General features: G+C 40.5%; 1 protein-coding gene across 1 annotated transcript in view; it reads right to left on the bottom strand.

Annotated features, from left to right (window-relative positions):
- Nucleotides 1-4,161: 4,161 nt before the first annotated feature.
- CPEB3 (cytoplasmic polyadenylation element binding protein 3) overlaps nt 4,162-23,934 on the bottom strand; it is a 183,862-nt gene continuing 164,089 nt past the window's right edge. The window contains 1 exon segment of the mRNA XM_037497586.2: nt 4,162-9,854. Coding sequence (XP_037353483.1) covers nt 9,627-9,854 — 228 coding nt within the window. The 3' untranslated portion in view covers nt 4,162-9,626.

Genomic DNA, 23,934 nt, shown 5'->3' with positions numbered 1-23,934 from the left:
GTTAAAAAATCAGATTATAAAGTGGAAGTGCAGCCAACAGACCTTGGATGTTAAAGAAGACTTTATAAGCAACTCAGTAGATGCACTGGGAGCTAATCAACCTGCCTGGATGGATGCCCAGCCTTCAATCAACTGCAGAGATTAACAGATGGAGTCTGTTCTTTGTTTCTCTATTCTGCCTCTTCCCCAAATTGACTAAAAATCCCCTAGAATGTTGGTAGCTTAAGGGAGAGCAGAAATTGGAAGGACAGTTGGGAGCAAGGAAATGAAGATATGGGTGATCACCTGCCAAGAGGGATGGGGAAGTGGTGGCAATGGCAGCCAGAAAGGAAACCTGGTCACTCAGGAGAATGAGACGTGCATTGCGATGGAGGTAGTGGGGCAATAATTCCATTTGAGCCAAGCATCAGCTTTGGTCTTTCCCAGAATCCATTTTTTCTGGGCTTTACCTGGGTGAGAAGCTGAGTTACAGGATATGCATTCAGCTTTGCAAAGCGGTTTTCTAAAATTGTACCACTTTATATTTCTACCAGCTATTTGTCTAGAACTTCTTTCACACTTGGCATTTTCAGTCTGTTAAATTTTTCATCATTCTTGTGGGCATATATGGGAACTGAGATTCGGTTTGAGTGATGAGTAATGAAAATGAATAAAAGGGTCCTGTCTTTTGAAAGGGGAAGTCAGGCACACACGACAATGCTTCACCTTAGAGAGCAACCCTTGTCCAGGGAGTTATTCTTCCATTTACAAGAGATCATTCTGTGTTACCCTGCGCTGAATGAGGCAAGTCAGGATGTTCCCTTTCACTCAACAGTTCAGCCAAACTATCTTAACCAAAGGTTTAGGGCCAGAAAGAGCAAAGAAGAAAATGACGTGACTTGGGCTGACCCTTGTGGGACCAGAATGAAGAGGTGAGCACGTTCATCATTACAGCCAGGTCTTCTTTAGCTAAATTCAAACAATACCCAAACCTAGAATTTTATTCCCTCCATAATCCTATCTAATGGGATAGAACGAAGAATAACTTTCATTTCTGTTCCAGTGACAGCTGTACTCTAAATCTATCTTTGGGAATCGTTGGGGCCCCCAGAGTTGAAATGAAAATGATTCAAACCTGAAGACAGCTGAGATTCAATAAATGTGAAACCAGCTTTTTCAGAGCTTCCCTGATAGAAGGGCAGAAACTTCAAGAAGGCAGCTATAAGGAAAGCCCTCCCCGGGCAGTTTTCCTAGTCAGAAAGACTGGGGACACCTGCATGAACAAACAACACCCCAGCCTTTCTAACCTCCCTCCCACCTCCCCCCAACCCACTTACTTTCCTAAAGAAACCCCTGCTCTTCCCCTAGAAGTCCTTTATTCCCCTGCATTGACCCCCACCCAGCTAGGTGTGTAACCCCTATCTCTATTTCCAATTATTGAGGGAGCCCCTTCTTTGCACTTCACAGGCAGGTAAGTTTTGTTAATCTCTCTCTTTTTTAAAAAAGATTTATTTATACAAGCACTGGGCACAGTCATAGGCGCGGGAGGGTGAGAGAATTCACCAGAGCCAGAGCGGGGAGCAGAGCAGGCAGAAGGACCGAAGTACACTGCTGAGGGGAGCAGCGGGCGGCAGGAGAGGCCTGCGCGCCATGTGGGACCCTAGCCCAGTGGCTGGGGATCGAACTGGCGCTGCAGAGGCTGCGGGCAGCTTCGCAACCCAGCGCTCAACCGCTGCACCACCAGGGGAGGCCCAGAATTACTCTTACACGTGTAAGTCTGGCTTGTTCACGGAGGCAAAGACAGGAGGGTTGGGAAGCAGAGGGGAGGCGGGGAGGAGGCTCACACCTGAGCACTGAGACAGGTCTCAGTGCTCAGGTGTGAGAAATGACTAGCGCTTTCTCCTTGGAGTTCCTTGGAGTGAGCGCTATGCGGGACCCTCCTCCGGTGGCCGGGGAGCAGCCAGGGATCGAACCGGCGCCGCGGAGGCTGCAGCGCAGCTTCGCAATCCAGCGCTCAACCGCTGCGCCACCGGGGAGGCCCTTGTTAATCTCTCTTGTCAGTTAACAAGACTCATCTCTTAGGAGGCTCCTAATCACAGTCTAAATTGGCAGAGGACAGTTTCTCCTTCCCAACAATCCTCTGCACAGGAGCAGGACCATTACTTCTGACTCCTTCACTGTCACAATCACTAACCTAGTTAGAACCATGCAGTTAAAACACAGGACGTTTAAGGGCTTGCAAAGTGAACCCTGTGCCAAGGGTCTGCTGAAAAACCATGTCTCCATTTTAAAGCTGAGCATGCGTCAGTGTTCACAGGTGTGGCCCTTTCTGTGCTGTAACGCAGGTGCTGGACACAACAGGCCTGTGCTCCGCAGCGCGGGGTTAGGCTCCTGGAAGGGGGCTGCTGCGGCTCCTCTGTGCTAGAACGCCCCATTTTTACCCCTAGAAAAACAGGCTGCTGCGCGCAGGGGCACCATACACCCCCCCATCACGTCATACACACCACCCCACATCACGCCAAGAGTTGGGGCATCGTTGCTGCTCCCCTCAGCAGTGTATTTCAATCACCCCGCCTGTTCTGCTCCCTGCTCTGTCTCTGGAGAATCCTCTCACACACACCCCCGCTCCGCACCTCTGGCCTGTACCCCAGTTCTTGTATACATAGGTAAATAAATCTAAAAAAAAAGTTGGGGCCTCAAACCTTGCCCCAGGGGACGAATCCCAAGTCAGAAGTGTTTTGAAGCCAGGATTCTATTTGCAGCTGGGTGCAGGATGCCCTTGTAGAAAGCTAACTTAAAGGGGACCTGGAAGCGGCTACTGCTCTCCCCGTGCTGGAAGGCACAGCCACTGTGGCTAGAAAGCGGCAAACGTCAAGCGCTGTTCTCGGCGGCCCAGCGGCTGAGCTTGGACGCAGGTCTGGGCGTTAGCATCGGGCCGCTGGGGCCCAGCCGCTCCGGGGCGCAGCGCCCCAGCCCCCGCCGCGGCGCCCCGCAGCAGCCCGAGCTGCCCCCGCGGCCCAGCGCGCGCGGCGCCCCCCGGCCGGGCTGGCTTACCTGCAGGGCCGCGGCGGCGAGGGCGGGCGCGACTCGTCAGGGCCACCGCGGGAAGGGGTGGACGTGGGATCCAGAACTGGGTGCCGGCTGCAGGGTGGGGTGCAATGCAGATGGAGGTGGGGAGGCGGCCTGTCGGGGAGTCCGCGGCCGAAGAGCGTCCGTCGCCTCGGCTGGACAGGAGCGCGGGGCGCGGGGCACGACCCCAGCCGGCCCTCATCCCTTCCCGGGACCGTGCCAGCCCGCGGGGCCCGCCTGCTGCCCCGTCCGCGGGGAGGGCGCAAGGCCGGGGCTCCCACCTCTGCGGCCGCCGCCTGCTGGCGGCTGAGCCCCCCGTGCGCCCCGACGCTGCGCGGGCGCGAGGCCCGGCCTCCTCCGGGAGCCCCCGGTGACCCCCGCGCGGCCGAGGCCGCCCCTGGAAGGCCCCGCGGGGCCCCGCCGCGCCGCCGCCCGCCCCGCCTGATGAGAGCCCGGGGAGGAGGAGATTGCGGACACCTGCGCCGGCCCGCCCGGCCGGGAAGCCAGCCTCGGCCGGGGCGCGAGCGGCTCCAGGTGCCCAAAGCCCCCGAGGGCTTCTGTCCCGCGGCCCCTTGGGGGCCTCTTTCTCAAAGGATTCAAGTCAGCATTTCCAAAACCTCCGTGGGATTTAAAAAGACCCCCTGCCCGAGCTGCCTTGTGGAGAACCTCGTGTAAAAAATGAAGCGAAGCGAACATACTTACGTTTTCATTGCTGGTCTCGATTTTAATTTTGAGAATTGGTTTCACGTGGCAAGTGCTGGCGTGAAAAACCAAGGTGGGCGCCTCTGCCCACCTCGCACTGAACACACACGCTCACCATGTGCCAACGATCAAACACCGTCCGGGGGCTCGTGTTGTGTTTGTTTGTTTGTTTCTTTTTTAATGAGAGTTGTGTCAGCGAAAAGGTGAGGTTTGGGGTACTTCATCTGCTCGATGGGGCGTTCCCCACCCCTCCCCACAAAAGCTAACCCAGCGAATTGGCATGTGCGAATGTTCCCAGGTGCGGATGCTTCTACTCCAAGCTACTCCTTAGCAAATGCAAAGGATGACAAGTGTCCGTACTTCATACAACTAGATTTAATAAGTTGTTATTACAGAAAAAAAGAAGTCCAAACTACAAAGTTGAAGCAGTTGTAAGCAATAGCTGCATTGAGCTCCATGGTGAGTCACAGTACTGCAGTTCCATACAAGCACTATTAGTCCAAGCCCCAACAGCGAAAGCTGAATAAAGGTTACTAGCAAAAACAATCTAAGAGAACAGTAATAAAAGGTACAATACATTTAAAATTAGTTGTTAGTTGAAAAACAAATACAGAGATCTTAGCTGTGAACACTCTAAAAGTTATGTCCATTATTTTGACAGCAAAAATACAAATACCTAACACTTTATACCCCAACAGAACTACATCCAGAAAAGATAAAGAGCAGAAGTTATCCTGTATTAGCACCCGAGTTTTCTACTTGTTACGATTCACTCCGTCAGACAAATTTAAACCTCCCCGAATCACATATCCACTTCTTGACCCATTTTGGGGTATAAAGTCAACAGCATTAATTATAAAATACTCTGTGGTAAAATGGAACACTATTGCAGCTGAGATAGAGAAATTTGGTTATTAAAAAAAAAAGAACAGAAAAAGTTAGCTGACATACCATACAAACTGGTGAAAAAAGCAACAATCCATACAAATAAGCCAGTTTTAACAAAAAGGTACTTTTTTTCACTAATCTGTGACTACTAATCTTTCACTCAAACCTTGCAAGTAGAGATGTCACAATACTCAAATATTTAGGTAGGAGCTTTACCCAGTTAAATGCCTTTTTGTTGCTAATATAATAGATAAATGAAAACTAGCAGTTATTTGCTAATTGCATAAATGCAGTACATTCTGCATTAGCCCATGCCTCACTAACAAGCTATAAAACACAAGATATAGGCAGATATCTAAGCATAATCTTTATACCACTAAGCAAGAATTTTCCAATTTCTTTTCTTCTGTTCCTAATCACTTATTTGTAGTTAATGTAAAATTCCAACCAGTAGTACCCAATTTGAGTTAAAATTTTACATCACAACTTGATCTAATCTATATATTATTTACAAAACTGAATACATAGAGCATACCCAAAAGCCAACTCTGGACACATGTTTCGCTGAGTTATTGACAACCTCACCTCCGTGGCAACGGAACTGGGAGAGGCCACCAAAAACTAGCAGAAACACACCATCTATCTAGAGCAAGTCATTGGATGTTCTGTTTACGCAACACCAGTTTTGCAATTGTATGATTTAAAAAAAATTTTAGGTGCCATTACAATGACACGCTGCCTTAACAGCACAGCTTTGGGTGAGGTGGGTGTCGGAAAAGAACCAGGAGGGAGACAGATCATGCTCGGAGTGGCCAGATGTGCTGCCACAATAAGGGGCGAACGAGGGGCACTGTAACAGGGAGCAGGTGGGGGTGGAGGAAGACAAAGTCCGAGATCGTCCATATACCGTGGTGACGTCTGAGTGTGCTTCCTCAGCACACCTCACGAGCCGTGCAGGGAGGGGACACAGGTGAGACACTGCGACCCAAGTCTAATCACACAGAAAGTCGTGTCCTCTTAGCAACCTTCCTGGACTCTCAGACGTCACCACCGTAAGTGCATGGAAAAGACTTGGCTTAGGTGACAGGCACCGTCTCACACATGGACAGCAGTTGGTGGCAGATTCACACACACACACTCACACACACATGCACGCACACGACATAATGAAGAGTTAGAGGGGAAAAGCAATGTATCATTCTGTTGACCTGGCCAGGTTTTAAACCTGGAGGTGTTTCCGTAAGGGTGACTTCATTATCAGGGCCACAGATTTGGCTGCGCCTGGTGTTGTATAAATCCACTGTGACATCCCTAGAGAACTGTACTGTGACATCCCTAGTCTTACACTAAACCACTGTAATAAAGGAAAAGGCTTGTCAAAATCTCACATGTTCTGCTCATTCTGTCATTTTATTACCCAATTATTCATTACATTTTCCAATCACGTTACATAACCAACCATTTTCATCATTGTCACACTATTGTAAACCACATCAGCAAGTTAATACATAAAGCTTTGCATTTCAAAAAACTAGACACTTTAGTAACAATATTACAAAGGTTTTAGCTTCAAAAATAACTGAAAATGAAAAAAATAAACTTTTAAAGAATTAGCATCATAAAATTAATTTATTCCAAGTAAAAATACAAAATAATATTATGACATTGACCAGATATGAAAGTCCCTCCCAGAAACAACTCTATTAATGATTGAGAAAGCACTCCTTAAAGAAAATACGAAATAAAATGAAAAATATGTAAATATGTTTAATTTTTTTCTTAGCAAAAAATCTTTCTAAAAATAACAATGAAAATTTGTCTCAGTACAAAGGCTACATTACTATTGAAAAAATACCAGCATGAAGAAAAGGTACATATTTGACAGTAGAAAAATGATTTCAGTGAATCACAATGTCTAAAGTTTGCAATGAAAATAAATCTGCAATAAAGATTTATGCCTTTTTTCTTTTCTTTTTTTTTTCTATTTTTTATACAAACAGTACAAACAGTATTGCACATAACAACAAAGAGTCGAGGTTAGGTTATAGCCTTCAAAAAATCGACTAGTTCAAGTGTCACGTCAAGGAAAGGCCACAACAGGACCTGTGATACCCAGGGGCTTCCCAGTCAAGTTGCAGGTCAGAACACCTCTGTGTTTTAAAAAATAATTTTTTTTTGAAGGACCCTCTCTTTTAATATAACATTAACAACTTGGGGGCACATTTATTTACAAAACAAAAGGGAACATGTTATAATTTAATAAACTAAAAAAGTTCTCTTTAAAAAAATACAAACAGAAGAACTCTTTCACAATCCTGGTCAGTCGTGCACAATCAACGCTTGATTATAAATATACAAATTAAGGGAAAGTAGTTTCCACCATCTATTCACAACTTTCAGCACCAAATGGAGTTTATTATTTGTAACCTATTCTTCATGACAATGTTATTTCGCCTTTACTTTTAGCTTTATGCTGTACAATCTTCCAGCTTTTTTTTTTTCTTCAAATCTCGGTTATTTTAGTACATGAAAGAGGGGTGCTTCTTCAAAAAGTTTTGCTTCTTTCACATAATTAGGTAGATTTCTGTAGGTTAGATATGATCTTTAATATTATAGTTATAAAGCTCTAACTTCTTCATTTTCAAAAAACACAAATAAGCATGAAAAAAATAAAGTTACCCATCTGTTAAATCATTTTTCTTGCAGAATTAAATTAATATATATTTTTCTGAATAAACTTACTTAGAAAATATCATTTTCTTTCCTATATTTCAAAATTGAGGTATTGCAAAAGATCATGTCAGTCAGAAAGCATGCCTTTTTCCTTAAAAACAAACAAACAAATCTTCGGCCAACTTTTGAAAACTTTCTAGAATACAAAAAGTAGTAGTGCATAACAAAATTTCTTGTACAGATGAAAAAAACCACAAACATAGAAAAAAAACAAAAACAAAAACAACAAACAGAAAACCACAGCTGGGCTGGGAAAAAAGCAATTATTACCAGAAAGCCCAGACATAACTGCAAAAGGGAGAGTTCTAACAAGCATTTTTAATCCAGTAAAAAACTATTTTGTTTTTTTTTTTTGAAAACCAACTCTAGTTTGAGAGTTGGTAATTGCAACTAAACACTCGAGAAACAAAACAAAACCAAACCAAACCCAAACAAGCAATATTAACTTAAGACAGTACAAGGACATCACAGCACATAAAACACAGCGACTTAAATCTATTCTGCAGTGTCATATCCAGTCAGATTGTCCCCAGAATTCCAAAACATAGGAAGATTAAAAAAAAAAAAAAGATTTACATAGTCTCACAATCATTGTGTGTGTTTTATATATTACTATCTGCAGCCCACGAGTGAATGCTAAAAAAATGTCCATGGTAGTTCTAGCAGGTCTTAATTCTATTCAAGCTTTACAGGAAAAATCCAGGGAATTAAGTAGTTAATTTCTCACCCAGACAACCAACCCTACCCAGGTCCTCTCATTTTGTACAGACATTTCTTTAGCATCACCATCACACAACTTTCTTAAAATGTGCCTAGTTTGTCAATCTGACAACTTATCTCTATATACTGTATATATTCCTAGTGTTTGTAAGCTAAGATGAGCTCTTTGGTTTTCTGGACAAGGTCTGAAGCTATGTAAAATGGTGCAAGCACTAGGAGATTGTAACTAAGAGCTCATGTGTTAGTTAATAATATACCAGTTATGAACTGTCAAGTTCGTTAATGTCTGACACAAAGGCTTTAAACAGTTAAGTTTGATCACAGTAAGACATAATCACTTTACTATATAAAATAAATTGCACAATATATAACAGAGCACCGCAAAGTACTTCATCTACCATCCACAAATTTGCTTTAAGAATATCCTACACCTAGGGTTTATATTGGTTGTAATATAGGTCATTCTGTTATGGGCTCTTCCTAATTTCAGAAGCATTCCATTTATTGAGGCATGCCTTCCTCCAGTCAATTACCAACTCTCTGAATGAAAAAAATCTTAAAAAAATCAGTATTTTATAGCTTATATAGATTCTTAATTTGTGCATTGTGGGAAGGTTTTATACTAGACATTGGATATAAAATTTATTGCATGCAGCAACCTGATTAAGTAAACATGCAGTCAGAAATAGTGACCTTCCATTGAAGCTTTCTGAAGTCTAATCTGATCTCCGTTCGGCAGCTGATTCTATCCCTAAATCATAAAAGTGTGTTGTTGGGTTTTTTTTTTTAATTGATACCTTAGCCTGAATAGAGTACTATGGTATTAATCATACCATTGTAATAGCAGCAAAAGCTATTGCAGCATAAATTTACATAACACTAAAAGATCTAACCAAAATCCTCAGCAAAACAAAAATCAAACGTGAAGGAAAAATAAAGATTCAGCTTATGAGGTATCCTTACATGTCAAAATAGAGAGCAACTAAAGGCTTATTTCATTAAGGGTTATCCTTACTCTAAATGACCCCAACTAATGAGTGATTGCTGAATTGTTGTGAAGTGTTTGCTACATCTGCCACCTACTCTCGAGTATTACACCTTTGGTAAGTCTTCTCCTAGGGGCAACTTTCTAAGTTTCTGAAAATAAGTGCATGCTCCAGTTCAAAAACAATCAGAACAACAGCACAACAAACAAAAAAAATCACAGACATCCACCTGATGGCCGCTGATGAGAATGGCAGTCTACGCACTGTCACGAGTGACAAATCAGGTGTTAAGAAATTAAGGTACCAAGCAGACAAAGGTGTGAATCAAAGTGCAAATCAGTACCGTTATACACTCTGCAATTTTGCATTATACTGGACACTGAGTTCAGTAATATGACTGTAAATAATAATAATAAAAAGACCCATTTCTTCTTTAAAAATTGAGAACAAATGCACAAATTTCCAGAACACTGTAAGCCCTGAGGCAGTGCCCTCTCTTTTCCCTCCTTGTTATCTACTCCAGTACTTGTGGCTGGGTCTGCCCTGGGCTCAGCTCCAGCGGAAAGGGACATGACGAGGGCGGTCACCTCCCTCCTTCACCAGCGGTTTGTGGAACTCCCGCCCGGCGCGGGAATGTATGCTCGCCCAGCAGTATTCGCAGTAATACTGCAGACAGGTGACGTTGGCACAGAAGAACGGGGCAAACTTCCCACCACAGCGTGTGCCCTGGCACTCATCACACATCTGATCATCCAGCACATATGGCTTCACTTCCACCTGGACCCAAGAGGAAAGACAGGAAAAAAAGTTTAGCAAAGCTTCCTCACGTTTCTTCCTTTTGAGAGTAGACAGAATAGCTTAATGGTGTCTCAGTGAGATGTCGCTTTGGAGCCATTCAGAGTCCAGGCTTTGGCAGTTCAGAGTCCAGGCTTTGGCAGTCGCTCTTTGATTTACTGTTTGTATGATCACAGGCAAATTCTTAACCTCCCTCTGCTCTGTATGTTCTATTTGTCTATCCGAAAAGTGGGTGTAACGGTCACACACATTTGCATGTCTGAGAAATGGGTATAGCGTTTATACATACACACGTGTGTATCTGTAAAATGGGAATCAGACTGTCTACCGAAAAGGGTGCTAGTGAGGATGAAGAAGGTAGCGCGTGTAAACAGCACATGGGCTGAATCTGAAAGCCCAGTGGCACATGACAATGGAGGACAAGGAAGGGTGTTTTAGGGAAAGGAACCAGCTAAGACAAAGGCCCAGAAGCGCATAAAGCAGGGCATAAACTCCAGGAATGGCTTGGCAGGAGCCAAGCTGGAGCTGAGGAGTTCCACTGAGGCTGGCGAGACAGGCTTAAGGGAGGTACTGGCATAAGCTACCTAGACCATTCAGGCTGCCTCTGGATGCAGCCAAGAGGTTCCAGCAAAGCAGGATGCAGGGTGCAATGAGGGCGCAGAAAGAGTCCCTGCCTAGGACTAAACAGCTACTCTCCCAGATGTCCTTCCCCTCTGAAGATCTGTTGCCAGCCTCCTCTAGAGTTTTGTCTGTAGCCATGAGCTCCGGTTCACAGGTATATCAGCAGTTGCCATCTCTACTGGGAAGACCCACCTGTACCAACTCTTCGTTGCACAGGGGGACAATGTCCCTCCTCTGGTTTCCGTCCTCCCTCTTCCCTCTCCTCAACCTGACAAGTTAGTCAAGGGCTTTGAAAAAATTGCACATTCACCTCTGTTCATAATGAAAACTATACTGGTTCTGGGATCCCAGCTGGGTTCAAATGTAAGCTGTGCGAACAGGCAAGTTTTTCAGCCACTCTGAGCCTGTGACAACGTTTGTACACTGTTCCAATTTTACAGAATTCCTGGAGGATTAAGTAAATTAAACCACACAGAATTAAATAAAGCGCACAGAACAGTGCCTGGCATGTCATAAGTATTATGCATAGCTGTTACTCCTACTGCCTCTGTCTAGTCTAGGCCATAACAAGTGACTCCTGGATGTGCTCAATATTGATGGTGTCTGCACTGGTCACCAAGTCACCGGCTTCCCTAGTTCAATTCTCCATGTACATGTTGACATTTCAATTATCTACTTTCATAATGTTCCTCTCCTGGTCAAAAGTCACTCAGATTCTCTACAGCCGAATGGATTAATAGGCAGCTGCCTCTGTGTAATAGCAACAACTCAAATACAAACCAGGCCCTTCATGATTTGCCCCAACTCCTCTCTCAGCTACTCCCCAACTCAAATTTTGCTTTACTTGCACTTACTTTTTATCTTAAATGCTCTCCTAAATGCTCAGTCCACTCAACAATTTCAGGTACCCAGTAAGGCCCAGTCTTTTTCTTTTTTATTTTAAAACTAACCATTTCAGAGTGAATAACTCAGTGGTATTTAATGTTCATAATGTTGTGCAACCACCATCTCCATCCAATTCCAGAGCATTTGGATTACCCTAAAAGGAAACCCTGCCCCACTTACTTCCTCTGTAGTCCCCACAGCAACCAATCTCCTTTTGTTCTTTTTGGATTTAACTACTCTGGATATTTCATATAAATGGAATCACATGAAGTGTGACCCTTTATGCATGGCTTCCTTCACTTAACACAATTTAAGAAAAAAATCATGTTTTAAAGTTCATCCATGTTGTAACATGCAGCAGTATTTCATTCCTTTTTATGACTGAATAATATTCCCCTGTATATGTCACATTTTATTTACCCCTTCATCTGTTGATGGACTTGTGGAGAGTCCACCTTTTTAGTTATAGTGAATGTTGCTGCTATGAATAAGTATGTATGCTTATTTATTTGTTTTCAGTACTTTTGAATATATATCTAGAAGTATAATTGCTAGGATATATAATAATTCTATGTTTAATTTTTTGAGGAACTGCCAAATTGTTTTCCACAGTAGCTGTACTGTTTTACATTCCCGTCAGCCATACATCGGGTCCCAATTTCCTTACATATACACCAACACTGGTAGTTTTCCACTTTTGTGAAAAAATGCAGGTGTGAAGTGATATCTCACTGTGGTTTTGATTCCCATTTCCTTAACGACTAATGACACTGAGAATCTTTTCAAGTGCTTGTTAGTCTTCCTGTATCTTCTTTGGAGAAGACTCGAGACCTTTGCCCATTAAAAATTTTCTTTTGTCAGATAAACACATGCAATTTGCAGCAACATGGATGGCGCTAGATGGGATCATGCTCAGCAAAATAAGCCAGAAAGAAAAAGAAAAATACCGGATGGTCTCACTCATAGCAGGAATCTAGAAAACTTAAATAAAGGACCAGGAAAATGAATAACTATAAGAAAGTGAAAATCAAAAACAACAAAAAACTATGAACCAGAGACACTCTATAGGGGAAGGGGAAGGGCAGGGAGAAGAAGGACTAGGGTCAAAATAAGGGGGGGGGGTGCAATTATATGGGGAATATAACCAAAATGAAAATGCATACATTGTGCAAAAATGAAAAAGGATGTAAGAATTACATAAAATAAAATAATAAATTTTTTTCTTGTCTTTTGAAGCAGAATTACAAGAGTGCTTTTTATGTGCTAGGTATTAGACTTTTTAAAAAAGATTTATTTTATTAACTCATGCCATTCGCAGCAACATGATGGAACTAGAAGGGATTATGTTCGGTGAAATAAGTCAGAAGGAAAGAAAAATATCAGATGGTTTTACTTATAGAAGAAATATAGGGGAACCAAACAAGGGATCAATGAAAAAAAGAATAACAATAAAAAACACAACAAAACAAAAATAAACAACTATAAATCAGAGACATTCTGCAGGGGAGGGGGCAGGAGAGGGATCAAAACAAGGGTGGGAAGAGCACAAAGGACTATCGGGATGGTGCACGGGTGAACTGGTGGTGGAGATTCTATGGGGACTACACCTGAGAAAAGAAAGCAAACATCGGGAAAAATAAATAAATAAATAAATAAAAATATTTTATTTATTTATGCATATGAGAGCTGGGGTGTAGGCCAGAGGTGTGGGGGATGAGAGGATTCACCAGAGAGACTGAAGACCAGAACAGGTGGAATGTCTGAAATACACTGCTGAGGGGAGCAGAGGGCAAGACAGGAGAGGTCTGCTGCGCCATGTGGGTCACCTCCCTGGTCAGAGATTGAACTCATGCTGCAGTGGCTGGTGACAGCTTGATGGTGAGACTTAACCCCTTGTGCCACCAGGGAGGCCCTAGGTATTAGATTTTTTTTTTAAAGATGGAAAAATTATTTGATGAATTCTTAAGAAGCACTGAGAATAAACTGTAGCCTAGAGTTAGACAAATTTAATAATAGCTCAATTCCAAAATAAAAATTATTGAAGGTGAGATCATGAAATTTCCTAACATCGGGATATCTATTTATCTAAATAATCTGATCTGTCTACCTATCTGTCGATCAATCTATCTATCCATACCCCAAGATCATTTGAACTAGAAAACATGTTGTATATCTCAACAGCAGTACTAGAGCAAAGAGTCTGAGACTGGGATTTATAAATGCTTTTTCAAAGCACGGTGTTTGGAAAATAGTAGACTTTGAAAATATTTTCTCCTTTTTGTACATTGTCTTTTAGCTTTCTTGATAATGTCCCTTAATATACAGAAGTGCTTAGTTTTGATGACATGCAATTTATCTTTTCTTTCTTTTGTTGTTCCTCCTTTTGATAACATTATCTAAGAATCCACTGCCATTGCCAAGATCATGAGGATTCCTAGGGGTTCGCCAAAGACTTTTAAGATTTTAGCCCCTATATTTAAACTGCCTGATTTGGAATTAATTTTTGTATATAGGGTAAAATAGGGTTCCAACTTCATTCTTTTGCATGTGGATATCCTATAGCGCTAGGACCATTTGACGAAGATACTATTCTTCACCCAGCCTTTTGTAAATCAGAGGCTTCTTAAACTAGCTCAGTTCCACAGAGATCTAATCCTTCCTCTGTGGAACTTAATACTCTATACTGCTCATCCAGCATTTCCTATCTAGGGTCCTGCCTTGGTCAACAGCTCTTCCTAGAGTCAAGCAACCTGAAGAGAGTGTCACAGGTCAAGACAGGGGTGGATCTGACAAAGAATGTGGTCAGCAGAGATCGGTAGACTCCTGGGGGAAGGAACTAGCAGCTTCTAGCCTACTCTTCCTATACCTGAAAGTCCAAGAAGCCAAAATAGTAGAATGAACCCTCTCTGCTCCAAAGCTGAAGGACTACAGGTAGACGTAAGGTATGCAGGAAACTGGTAGTCACCTGTTTCTCTATGTCCATGAGGAAGACTGCTTTGATTCTACAGTTCTGTAGATGCCTATAATCAGGGTACTCTATCATCTATATCTGAGCCCAAATAAGCCTAGAAAGGGGGTCCAGCAGTGAGAGAGAAGATTGGTCTGAACAAACAGAATTCACACTCAGCAAAAGAAAACTGTTGGAGGAGAAGACAATAGCCATTTATAAAACCTACAAACATGAAAAGAGCACTTAGGAGATACAAGCATAGCACAAATATATGTGTATATATACAAATATATATATTTAAAGAATTATTCCTTTATTGTAAGACTGATTTTTTTAAAATTTATTTTGCATAGAAGAACAGCGGTATAGGCCAGAGGTGCAGGGGGTGAGTGGATTCACCAGAGACAGACACGGAAACAGATAGGCAGATTGACTGAAATACACTGCTGAGGGGAGCAGTGGGCAAGACAGGAGAGGTCTGCTGCACCATGTGGGTTGCTTCTGGGCTGGGGATTGAACTCAGGCCACTGAGGAGGGCCGTCGCAGTGGTAGCATTGAGACTTAACCCCTAAGCCACCAGGGAGGCACTGGTAGTATATATATTTTTAAAGGTTACTTTTGTTTAGGTGTAAAAATGGCATTGTGATTTTTTTTTTCCCTCCAGGTGATTTTTTTAAGAGCTTAATTTTTTTTAAATTGAGTTTAAGGTAATTAAAAGTTAACAATTTTAAAGTGAACAATCTAGGGACATTCAATACATTTATAATGTTGGGTAACTGCAATCTCTATCCAGTTCCAAAATATTTACATTATTCCCCAAAAGAAAGCTCATACTCCTCATATTCCACAAGCAATTCTAGTTCTATATTTTGAATAACTCTTTTTTAGAGCTATATGCTGAGTTATTTCAATTATTGCAGGATAAAATTATATGATGTCTTGGATCTGTTTCAAAATCATATGGGGTTAGGGTGGGAGTGGGCAAAGTATAGATAAAACAAGTTGAATTTATTGAAATTAGACGGTAGGAACATTGCTGATAATTGTAATTGGATTATTATACTATTAGGTAAAACTCATCACACTGTTCTCTGTACTTTTATATGTATTCAAATTTTATTATCATTAAAAATCTAAATCACAACATTTTAACTAAATAATGAGATGATAAACTGAAGAGAGGATAATCACTATTAAGTTTATTGGCATATAAGATCAATTAGTAGAACTATATCAAAGCTCTGGAAAAAGTTTAAAAAATAACAAGTAGGAGGAAAGAAGAAATTTTATAATAGATCCAGGAAAATCTAGTGTATGAATAACAAAATTCCAGAGGAACAAAAAGGATTGAGGAAAAGCAATAAGCTGACAAGAGTTCTGAACTGCGTATCAAAAATCCCACCATGTCCAACCTGGACTGATGAGAAAAAAACATACCACCAGGCGCAGTCTGGTAAAATCATTAGCTAAAATTTCTGAACAAGAAAGGTAAAGAGAAACAGCTACATGCTTCCAAGTGAAAAGAGCGCCTTACAATCTCCTACAAAGGAAAGAAAGTAACGACTTCTTATCTGAAATTTCAGAAGCCAGAACATTAAAAGAAAAAGAGTTAATCCAAAATCCAAACACCTAGTTAGTGTATCATTTTGCTGTCAGGAAGACTTGTAAGAAAGCTAGTAGCTTCATGCTATTTTAGTAATAAAAATGAACAAAATTTTTTATTCACAATTTTAACCAAAAAAGTATAAATTACTCAGAATTAAATGACCAATAAAGACAAAGGAAATACATGAAAAAAGATTAAAATCCAAAAAAAAAAAGAGGGAAAAGAATCATAAAAACCAAACAAGTAGACTTATCTGTACAAATTAAGGACTGTGGCCTCTATGCATGTAAGGTTTGGAAGAAACACTCCTGTATGACTGCCCTAAGACAATGACCCACATCACAAGGCAAGCAAGGGATACCTAGGTAGCTATTGATTGATTGTGTGGCCATAGTCTGAGGTGGTCTGAGAGTACCTCACAGATTACATCAAGCACATTCCACTACTTATAAAGGATGCCCTTTCTATATATGTGGCCAACAAAGGACAAGGTAGACCATCTTAATAAGGACTAGGAACCTAGAAGTTTCAGAAGAAAATGAAATATATTAGACTATGTAAAAATAAAAGACATTTCAATGGCAAATGATGCCATGAGAAAAGTCAATAGGCAAATGATGGATTTGGAAAAGTAAATACAAAGAACTCTTGATAACTAACAACAACAACAACAAAAGACATAAAACACAGTGAAAAAAATGGGTGGAAGAGAATTCACATGAGAATTCACAGGTAATCCAAATTAAGAAATGTTCACATATGTTAGTCAGGAAAAAGAATATTAATAGCACTTTACTTTTAGCAGCATGGCAAACATTTAAGAATGATGACTCTTGGGGCCTCCCTGGTGGCGCAGTGGTTAAGCACTGGGTTGCGAAGCTGCCCGCAGCCTCTGCAGCACCGGTTCGATTCCTGGCCACTGGGCGTGGGTCCCACATGGCACGCAGACCTCCCCTGCCTCCCGCTGCTCCCCTCAGCAGTGTACTTTGTCAGTCTGCCTGTTCTGCTCTCCGCTCTGGCTCTGGTGAATTCTCTCACCCTCCTGTGCTTCTGACTGTACCCCAGTGCTTGTATAAATAAATAAATCTAAAAAAAAAATGATGACTCTTATTATTTGCTGGCAGAAAATGTGTATTGTTACATTACATTAGCAAATTCTTAAAATTAAAAATACATAATACATATACTCTTTGACCCAGTAATCCCACTGTTGGTTATTATTAATGCTGTAATTCCACTGCATGAAAATATAACCACCAGCCTTGAGGACATGCAAAGTATATTTATTACAGAATTATCTAGAGTGGTAAAAAAATAAAAACAATGTAAATGTGATCTATAGGGAAAGGGCTGAATAAAATGTGGTACATTCACCCCCCATGGAGTATCATACAGTCATGAAAAAGATTCAATTAATGCTCTACCAGTGACTGAAATGGATGTTCACAACATGGGGACATTAGCATCAGTAGAATGATGTATACAAAATACCTACAGCAAACTGTAAAAATGGAACAAACAAAAAGGTTAAACAATACATTCATACTGATATTTGAAAATACCATATGAATAAAACTGCATCTTCTGTCTTTTCAGACTTCCAGCTGAGCTTGGTAACTGCTTCTTCCTAGCTAAGGATTTTTTTTTTTTTACACTAAGTACCAAAGATCTTTATTATCAGATCTAACACTGAATCTGTGATTGCAGTTAATATGTCACTATTTTGAGAATAAGAGGTCCCACTATCTCCATTCTTTGTAAGTCTTCAGTCACAAGGTTACCTCTTACTCTCATCACAGCAGGAACAAAGGAGTTTTGAGGGATCTAGTCAACATGGTATCTCAGCAGATATATCATGAAATTCCTCAGGTCAAGGTACACAGTGATGCCCTATTTAATCAGCTTCCTTGGGAGTAATGTTTTCTCCTAAGTTACTTTTCTAAAGAGCAGACATTTTTTCTTTCCATTGTTAAAACATCTTGACTTTGGTATTTTTTTGGTGGAAATCTTCCTACAATGTGTTATTTACTCACAAGCAAGAAGTTATGAACATCCTTTTAGTAATATCAAATAATACAGTGGGCAGTTTTCACGTCTTCTGTCACCCTCAAAAATCTGTCTTCTATAATTTTTTTTTAAAGATTTATTTATTTATTTGTTTGTTCATTTATTTATTTATACAAGCACTGGGTACCGTCAGAAGTGCAGGAGGGTGAGAGAATTCACCAGAGCCAGAGCGTGGAATGGAACAGGCAGACTGATGAAATACACTGCTGAGGGGAGCAGCAGGTGTGGCAGCAGAGGTCTGTCGTGCCATGTGGGACCCTCGCTGGTGGCCAGGGATCGAACCGGTGCTGCAGAGGCTGTAGGGAGCTTTGCAGCCCAGCGCTCAACCGCTGTGCCACCAGGAGAGGCCCTTCTATAATTTCTTTTTTGTCTCTTTTTTTCCTTCTATCATTTCTACTGACAACTTTCAATGTCCTTTTTTTAAACTTGCAAATTCTAATCATTTTCATTTGGATGGAAAGGCTAGATAATCAAGTTTTCTAAGCCTTGCACATTAAATGCTAGCCAGACTCTGAATGAACCCAGAAAGGAAAAAAAAAAAAAAAAAAAGATTGGTTTTGGATTGCTACTGTGCTCTCAGAGGCCATTCCAGACAAATACCAGAGGGGCTACCTTCCAGGTGAGTGAGTAGTGTTATTACTGCAAAACAGCTTCCAGCACATGCATGCACAGTGTTGATTCAAAAAACAGAGGTTGGCTCAAAAGATAAGACATACAGCATGACTCAAAATGGTCCACAAACACAGATATGCAAGTTATCTACCACAGCTTCTCAAAGGCAATGGTAAGGCAGTATCACTGACAGTGTATTTAGTCATCAAAGAAAAGAAGCTGCATGATGGCACTGGTATTTAGGTGTCCCTAAGCGAAAGAAGGGTGATGACTGTGTCTCAAATGGATTCATTCATTTGACTAATATTTATGGAGTGGCTATTCCTTGCCAGCCACCCATGTTTTCAAACATTAAAAACTTAAATATAATAGAGAAAATAAGATATAGTTTCTTCCTTAAAATAATTGATGGTATATCTGAGAATTTCCTACCATTTGTAGTTTTTCTAGGTTTGTAGACATCATTTGTAGTTTTACCATATCCTCATGCCATCTGTACTGTCACTGGGTGTTTTAATTGACTATCCAAATGAATTATATTTTTCCTAATACACAGATACATAACTACTGAAATAAAAAAGATTCCTGTTATCCACCTAAATCACCTGGGAGTGTCAGTAAGCTGTAAGACTTTGGAGACACCAACCCAGTGAGATCACATTACTGATATGTACTACTACGGGAGTCCAAATATTAGAGCCCTGTGCAGAGCTGATCACACTGCCCAGCTAACCCTCTACTTCAAAGGGATTTACGGAGGCAGGAGAGAACACTTCCTGCTTCTTATGAAGAGACACTTGAATTCTTACTGTATGCCTAATGGGGATGACTATGCCCAAGTATACGGTAGAGTAAGTATAATATATTGCTGAGATGGTAATCATTAAGGATAAGGAGCACTGATATGGAAGCCTGGATAAGTGGCTATACGAAGCTGATAATTAGAATGATACAGACAAAAAGAAAGCCATATTTTTACATGCTGATCTCTAAGCTGACATGGTTTTATTTCTAACAAGCTAGAGAAAATATTTGGATCTGTAGTCATTTTCATATAAATCAACAGAAATGACCTTCTGAAGTAAATAAAGCAATGACTAAATAGCTCTTAGTAGAAAAGAGATACCTATAGGGAGACAAAAAGCTATTCATAGGTCCAGAATTTCCTTTCCGTGGATTTAAAAGATCATAGAAAGGGAGGCATTAGCCAAGGTCAAACTCTGTTTGAATTATGTGCTAAAGGTCATATTAGGGATAGCTAAAAACTGGTGACAGGAATAATACGTTAAGTCTGCAGGCACCAAGCGATCCCAAGGCAGGGATGCCATGCTTACAGGTGCTGGAGGTTGGGTAGAAGCAAGAATTTTAGTTAATGGAGTCAGAGAGGACAAGCTGGAGAAAGAGGTCAAGCAAAAGGGTATAATTTTTTTTTATTTACTTATACTTTTTTTTAATGCTCACATTATTTTTTAATTTTAACATTTATCATTTTTAAAATTTTTTTAGAAAATATTTGCTTCCCCCACCCCCTCAATTGAGTTCCCACAGAATTTCTTTCCCCAGTGCACCGGTGCACCATCACCTCAGTCCCCTGTGCTCCTCCCTCCCTCCCTCTGATCCCTCTCCCTCCTCCTCCCCTGCAGGATGTCTCTGATTTATAATTGTTTGTTTTTGCTTTGTTATGTTTTGTACTGTTTTTTTTTTTTTTACACTGATGTCTTATTGGGTTCCCCTATATTCCCGTTATAAGTGTAACTATCCGATATTTTTCTTTTTCCTTCTGGCTTATTTCACTGAGCATAATTCAAAAGGGTATAATTTAATAGGGATAAATGGAAAGGCTTGCCAACAAGTCAGGTAGGACATCTCCTATCTGAAGCAACACGCTTCCTGGAAAAAAAAACATTTTACTTGGTGTTTTTATAAACACTGATTTAAAAACCCATTTATTTAAAACATTTATTTGGTGTTTTAAAAGTGTTTATCAAAAACTTTTAAACATAATGTGCTCCTAATCTTGGCTGGTGTGACAGAGTACATTTATTCAGGCCTCCAAACCACAGTAACCTCATTAACATCCCTATTAAATACTGTATTTACAGCTGTTAACATAGGGTCCCCACTGGTAGGTAATACTAAGAAAGTTTAAACACAAATTTTCAGTTTTCAACTAGCTATGAGCTGGAACCCTGCTGTTTAGAAAGCATATGACAGATGCCAGGAAATTAAGGCAGAGACATAAAAATAGCTTTTCTTTAGCAACAAAATTATCCACAACTTTCAGATCAGATATAACAAATTCACAGTTAATAATTTTTAGAAGCAATCTGGAGTATATTATAAAAAAGACAAGGAGAAATGGTTTGGAATTTATTTTCTTTTTACCTTTCAAAAAATGGGACTTACTATTTTCCATGTTTTTAAGTGCTAGGGGAAAAAAGGTTTTAAAATCACCCATATACCTTTCCCACAGTTCAGAGTGTGCTTATTATATTCACACCTTTTGCAGTACCCTACATACTCCACAGATTCACCCTTTAGTCTGGTTTCCTCCCATGCTACTTGGGAATGGAGCTTGAGATGTGGATATAATTCAATCCCAAACTAAGATCTAGTAGCAGAAGACTATATCATGTGGTAAATAAAAGGTAAGAAAATCATTAAAATATGTGAAAAGGTAACTGCTATTGCACCTCCACCGCCACCCCAGCATGAAGACGAGAAAATTGGACCAGCTCTTTCAAGTCAGAACAAACACTCACAAAAAACTGAAAATTGACTGATACCAACTGACTTCTGGAGTTAAAGAACTTGAATATTCTATTGATATAACTATTTGGAATGGAAATGGTCTTTTCCCCATTATTAATTTCATAAACAATCTCTATATTCCCATATGAACAGAAAAGAAACATTTTAACCACTCTAAGGAGTTTTGATACAAAAAATTATCACAATTCTGGTGCCTCCCTGGTGGCGTAGGGGTTAAAGACAGCGCTATGAAGCTGTTCGCAGCCTCTGCAGCATGAGTTCCATACCCCGGCCAGCCAAGGAGCTACCCACATGGCACAGCAGACCTCCCCTGCCTCACCCACTGCTCCCCTCAGCAGAGTATTTCAGTAGATCTGCCTGTTCTGCTCACCACTCTCTCTGGTGAATTCTCTCACCCCCTGTACCAGTTCTTGTATGCATAAATAAATAAATCTTTTTTAAAAAGTTATTCTTAAAGTCTCTAAAAAAAATTATCACAATTCCAAGGGAGAAGACAGAAAGTACAGGACTGGAGAAAGATCAGGGATCAAGACTAGGATGGAGAGGCAAGACAAAAAGGTTCCACGCTGTTCAGAGAAGAATATCTTTCTCTTTCTCTTTTCTTTAGAAGACCCAAACTCCATTTAAAAATCTATTTCTGCCAAAGCTCTCAGATTCTCAGTACTTTAAAATAAGCCTAAGTAGGATTAGTTCAGATAATATTTGAACTCACTTCTGGGTGCTGCTTCTTTCAAAGGGTCAAATAAGACATAGCTATAGTTATAGTTGGGAAGCTTTCAAGTCACATCAGGAGAGGCTAGTAACAGCAGCAGAATAAAGGCTGGATTGTGAGAGTCCCAGACTAAAGCTGAGGGCGGAGATAGTCTGGGAACAGGTCATCAGTAGCCTAACATTTTATGCTACTGAATCATCTTATATATTCTAGCTCTTGTCAGGGACAAAGTATAGTATTATCAGCATTTTTGTTAGTATGGTTACTGGGTCCTATTAATCTTTATGCAAGCTAAAAATATAACACCTTTGGCAGTCTTTAGCTAAAATTCAGACTCAACATGCTTTCAATGAAAAGAGAAAAAAAGATTAAATATATGAAGTACATAAAGTGCTTGCAAGGAAAGGTGCAATGGAGAACATCTCATTAAATTTAAAAAAATGGGTTATTCTAAGTATGCTATTCAAAGCAAATATTGTGTTATGGTTTAGATGATCACAGTGTTTCTTAAATAGAAGTACCAAAGAGCCCCAAACTGGCTAACTGAAAGTCAGTCTCCCTGGTCCTCTGCGTTAAGCAAAAACAGAGTCAAAGGAATATTATTTGTCAATAGCATATTGATTTCAAAACTATCTTCCCATCTTTATAGAGGTGGATATGCTAGAAAGATACAGTACATAAGCTCAAGTTATCAAAACACTAGAACTATAAATCCTAAAGGGAATAGCAACCTTCGATGCCTTAACCAATGTCTCCCTGCCCCACTCAACCCTCTGCAGATAAAAGATACATCCCAGCAACCTGACTTTTGGGTGTTTTTTCAAAAGAATTGAAATCAGGATCTTGAAGAGATATTTGCACTGTAACGTTCCTTGTAGAATTATTCACAATAGCCAAAGTGGGGAAGAAACCTAAACACCTATCCACAGATGGATAAAGAGAATGTGGAATACACAGACAATGGAATATTATTTACTTTTTTAAAAGAAGGAAATTTTGTCTTATGTAACAACATAGATGAACCTTATGGACATTATGCTAATTGGAACCAGCTGGTTTGAGAAGGCCAAAATTGCATCATTGCCTGTATATGAGGTGCCTAAGGTAGTCAAATTCATACAGAGAATGGTGTTCACCAGGGGTTGGGGCTGGGGTGAGCTCAGAGAGTATAAAATTTCAGTTATGCAAAAATGAAGAAGTTCTTAAAGATCTGCCATACAATATTGTACTTATAGTTAACTTTATTGTACTGTACACTTAGAAAGTGTTAAGAAGGCAGATTTCATGTTTTTTCATCACAAGAACCACACACACAAAAGAAACAATGTAGTGGTGCAGGAACACTTAGAGAAAAGGAACTGAGGAAGGGAAAAAGCAATCAACTGCTTATTAAGTTTCTGAATTTGAGCATGAGAGGAGAAAAGAAGCCGAGAAAACATATATATTCCCAACTGGGTTTCCTTGAGCATTACTTCCAAGAGATGGCACAGTTTAGAAGAATTTCATGATCAAAAAATTTGAAAAATTGTGTACTGTCTCCTTCTTGGACTTTCACAATGAAGGCTGGTATATAAAAGATTCTAAGAAGTGCTAGAATGAGCCAGCCTATTTAATGTCCTCAAGAAAATATTTCTGAACTCATTTGACTCAGAAAAAGTTTTTTTTTGTAAGATAGATATTAAAATCCTAAAGGTGTCACAGAGAACAATTTAAGAAATGATCTTTTAGGAGGACTAATTTTAGAGATAGTCTTGGTCAGGGAAGGCTTGCCTACTGAGGGTTCCTACTCATTTAGCCAATCAATTTTATCCTTATCTTGCCTGAAATATTTAACTCC

This window comes from Talpa occidentalis, unplaced genomic scaffold (assembly GCF_014898055.3).
Source record: "Talpa occidentalis isolate TD23 unplaced genomic scaffold, MPIMG_talOcc4v2.1 talOcc4.8, whole genome shotgun sequence".
Taxonomy (NCBI): domain Eukaryota; kingdom Metazoa; phylum Chordata; class Mammalia; order Eulipotyphla; family Talpidae; genus Talpa; species Talpa occidentalis.
Note: the sequence above shows the minus strand (reverse complement) of the source record. Positions and strands in the feature narration are given on the sequence as shown.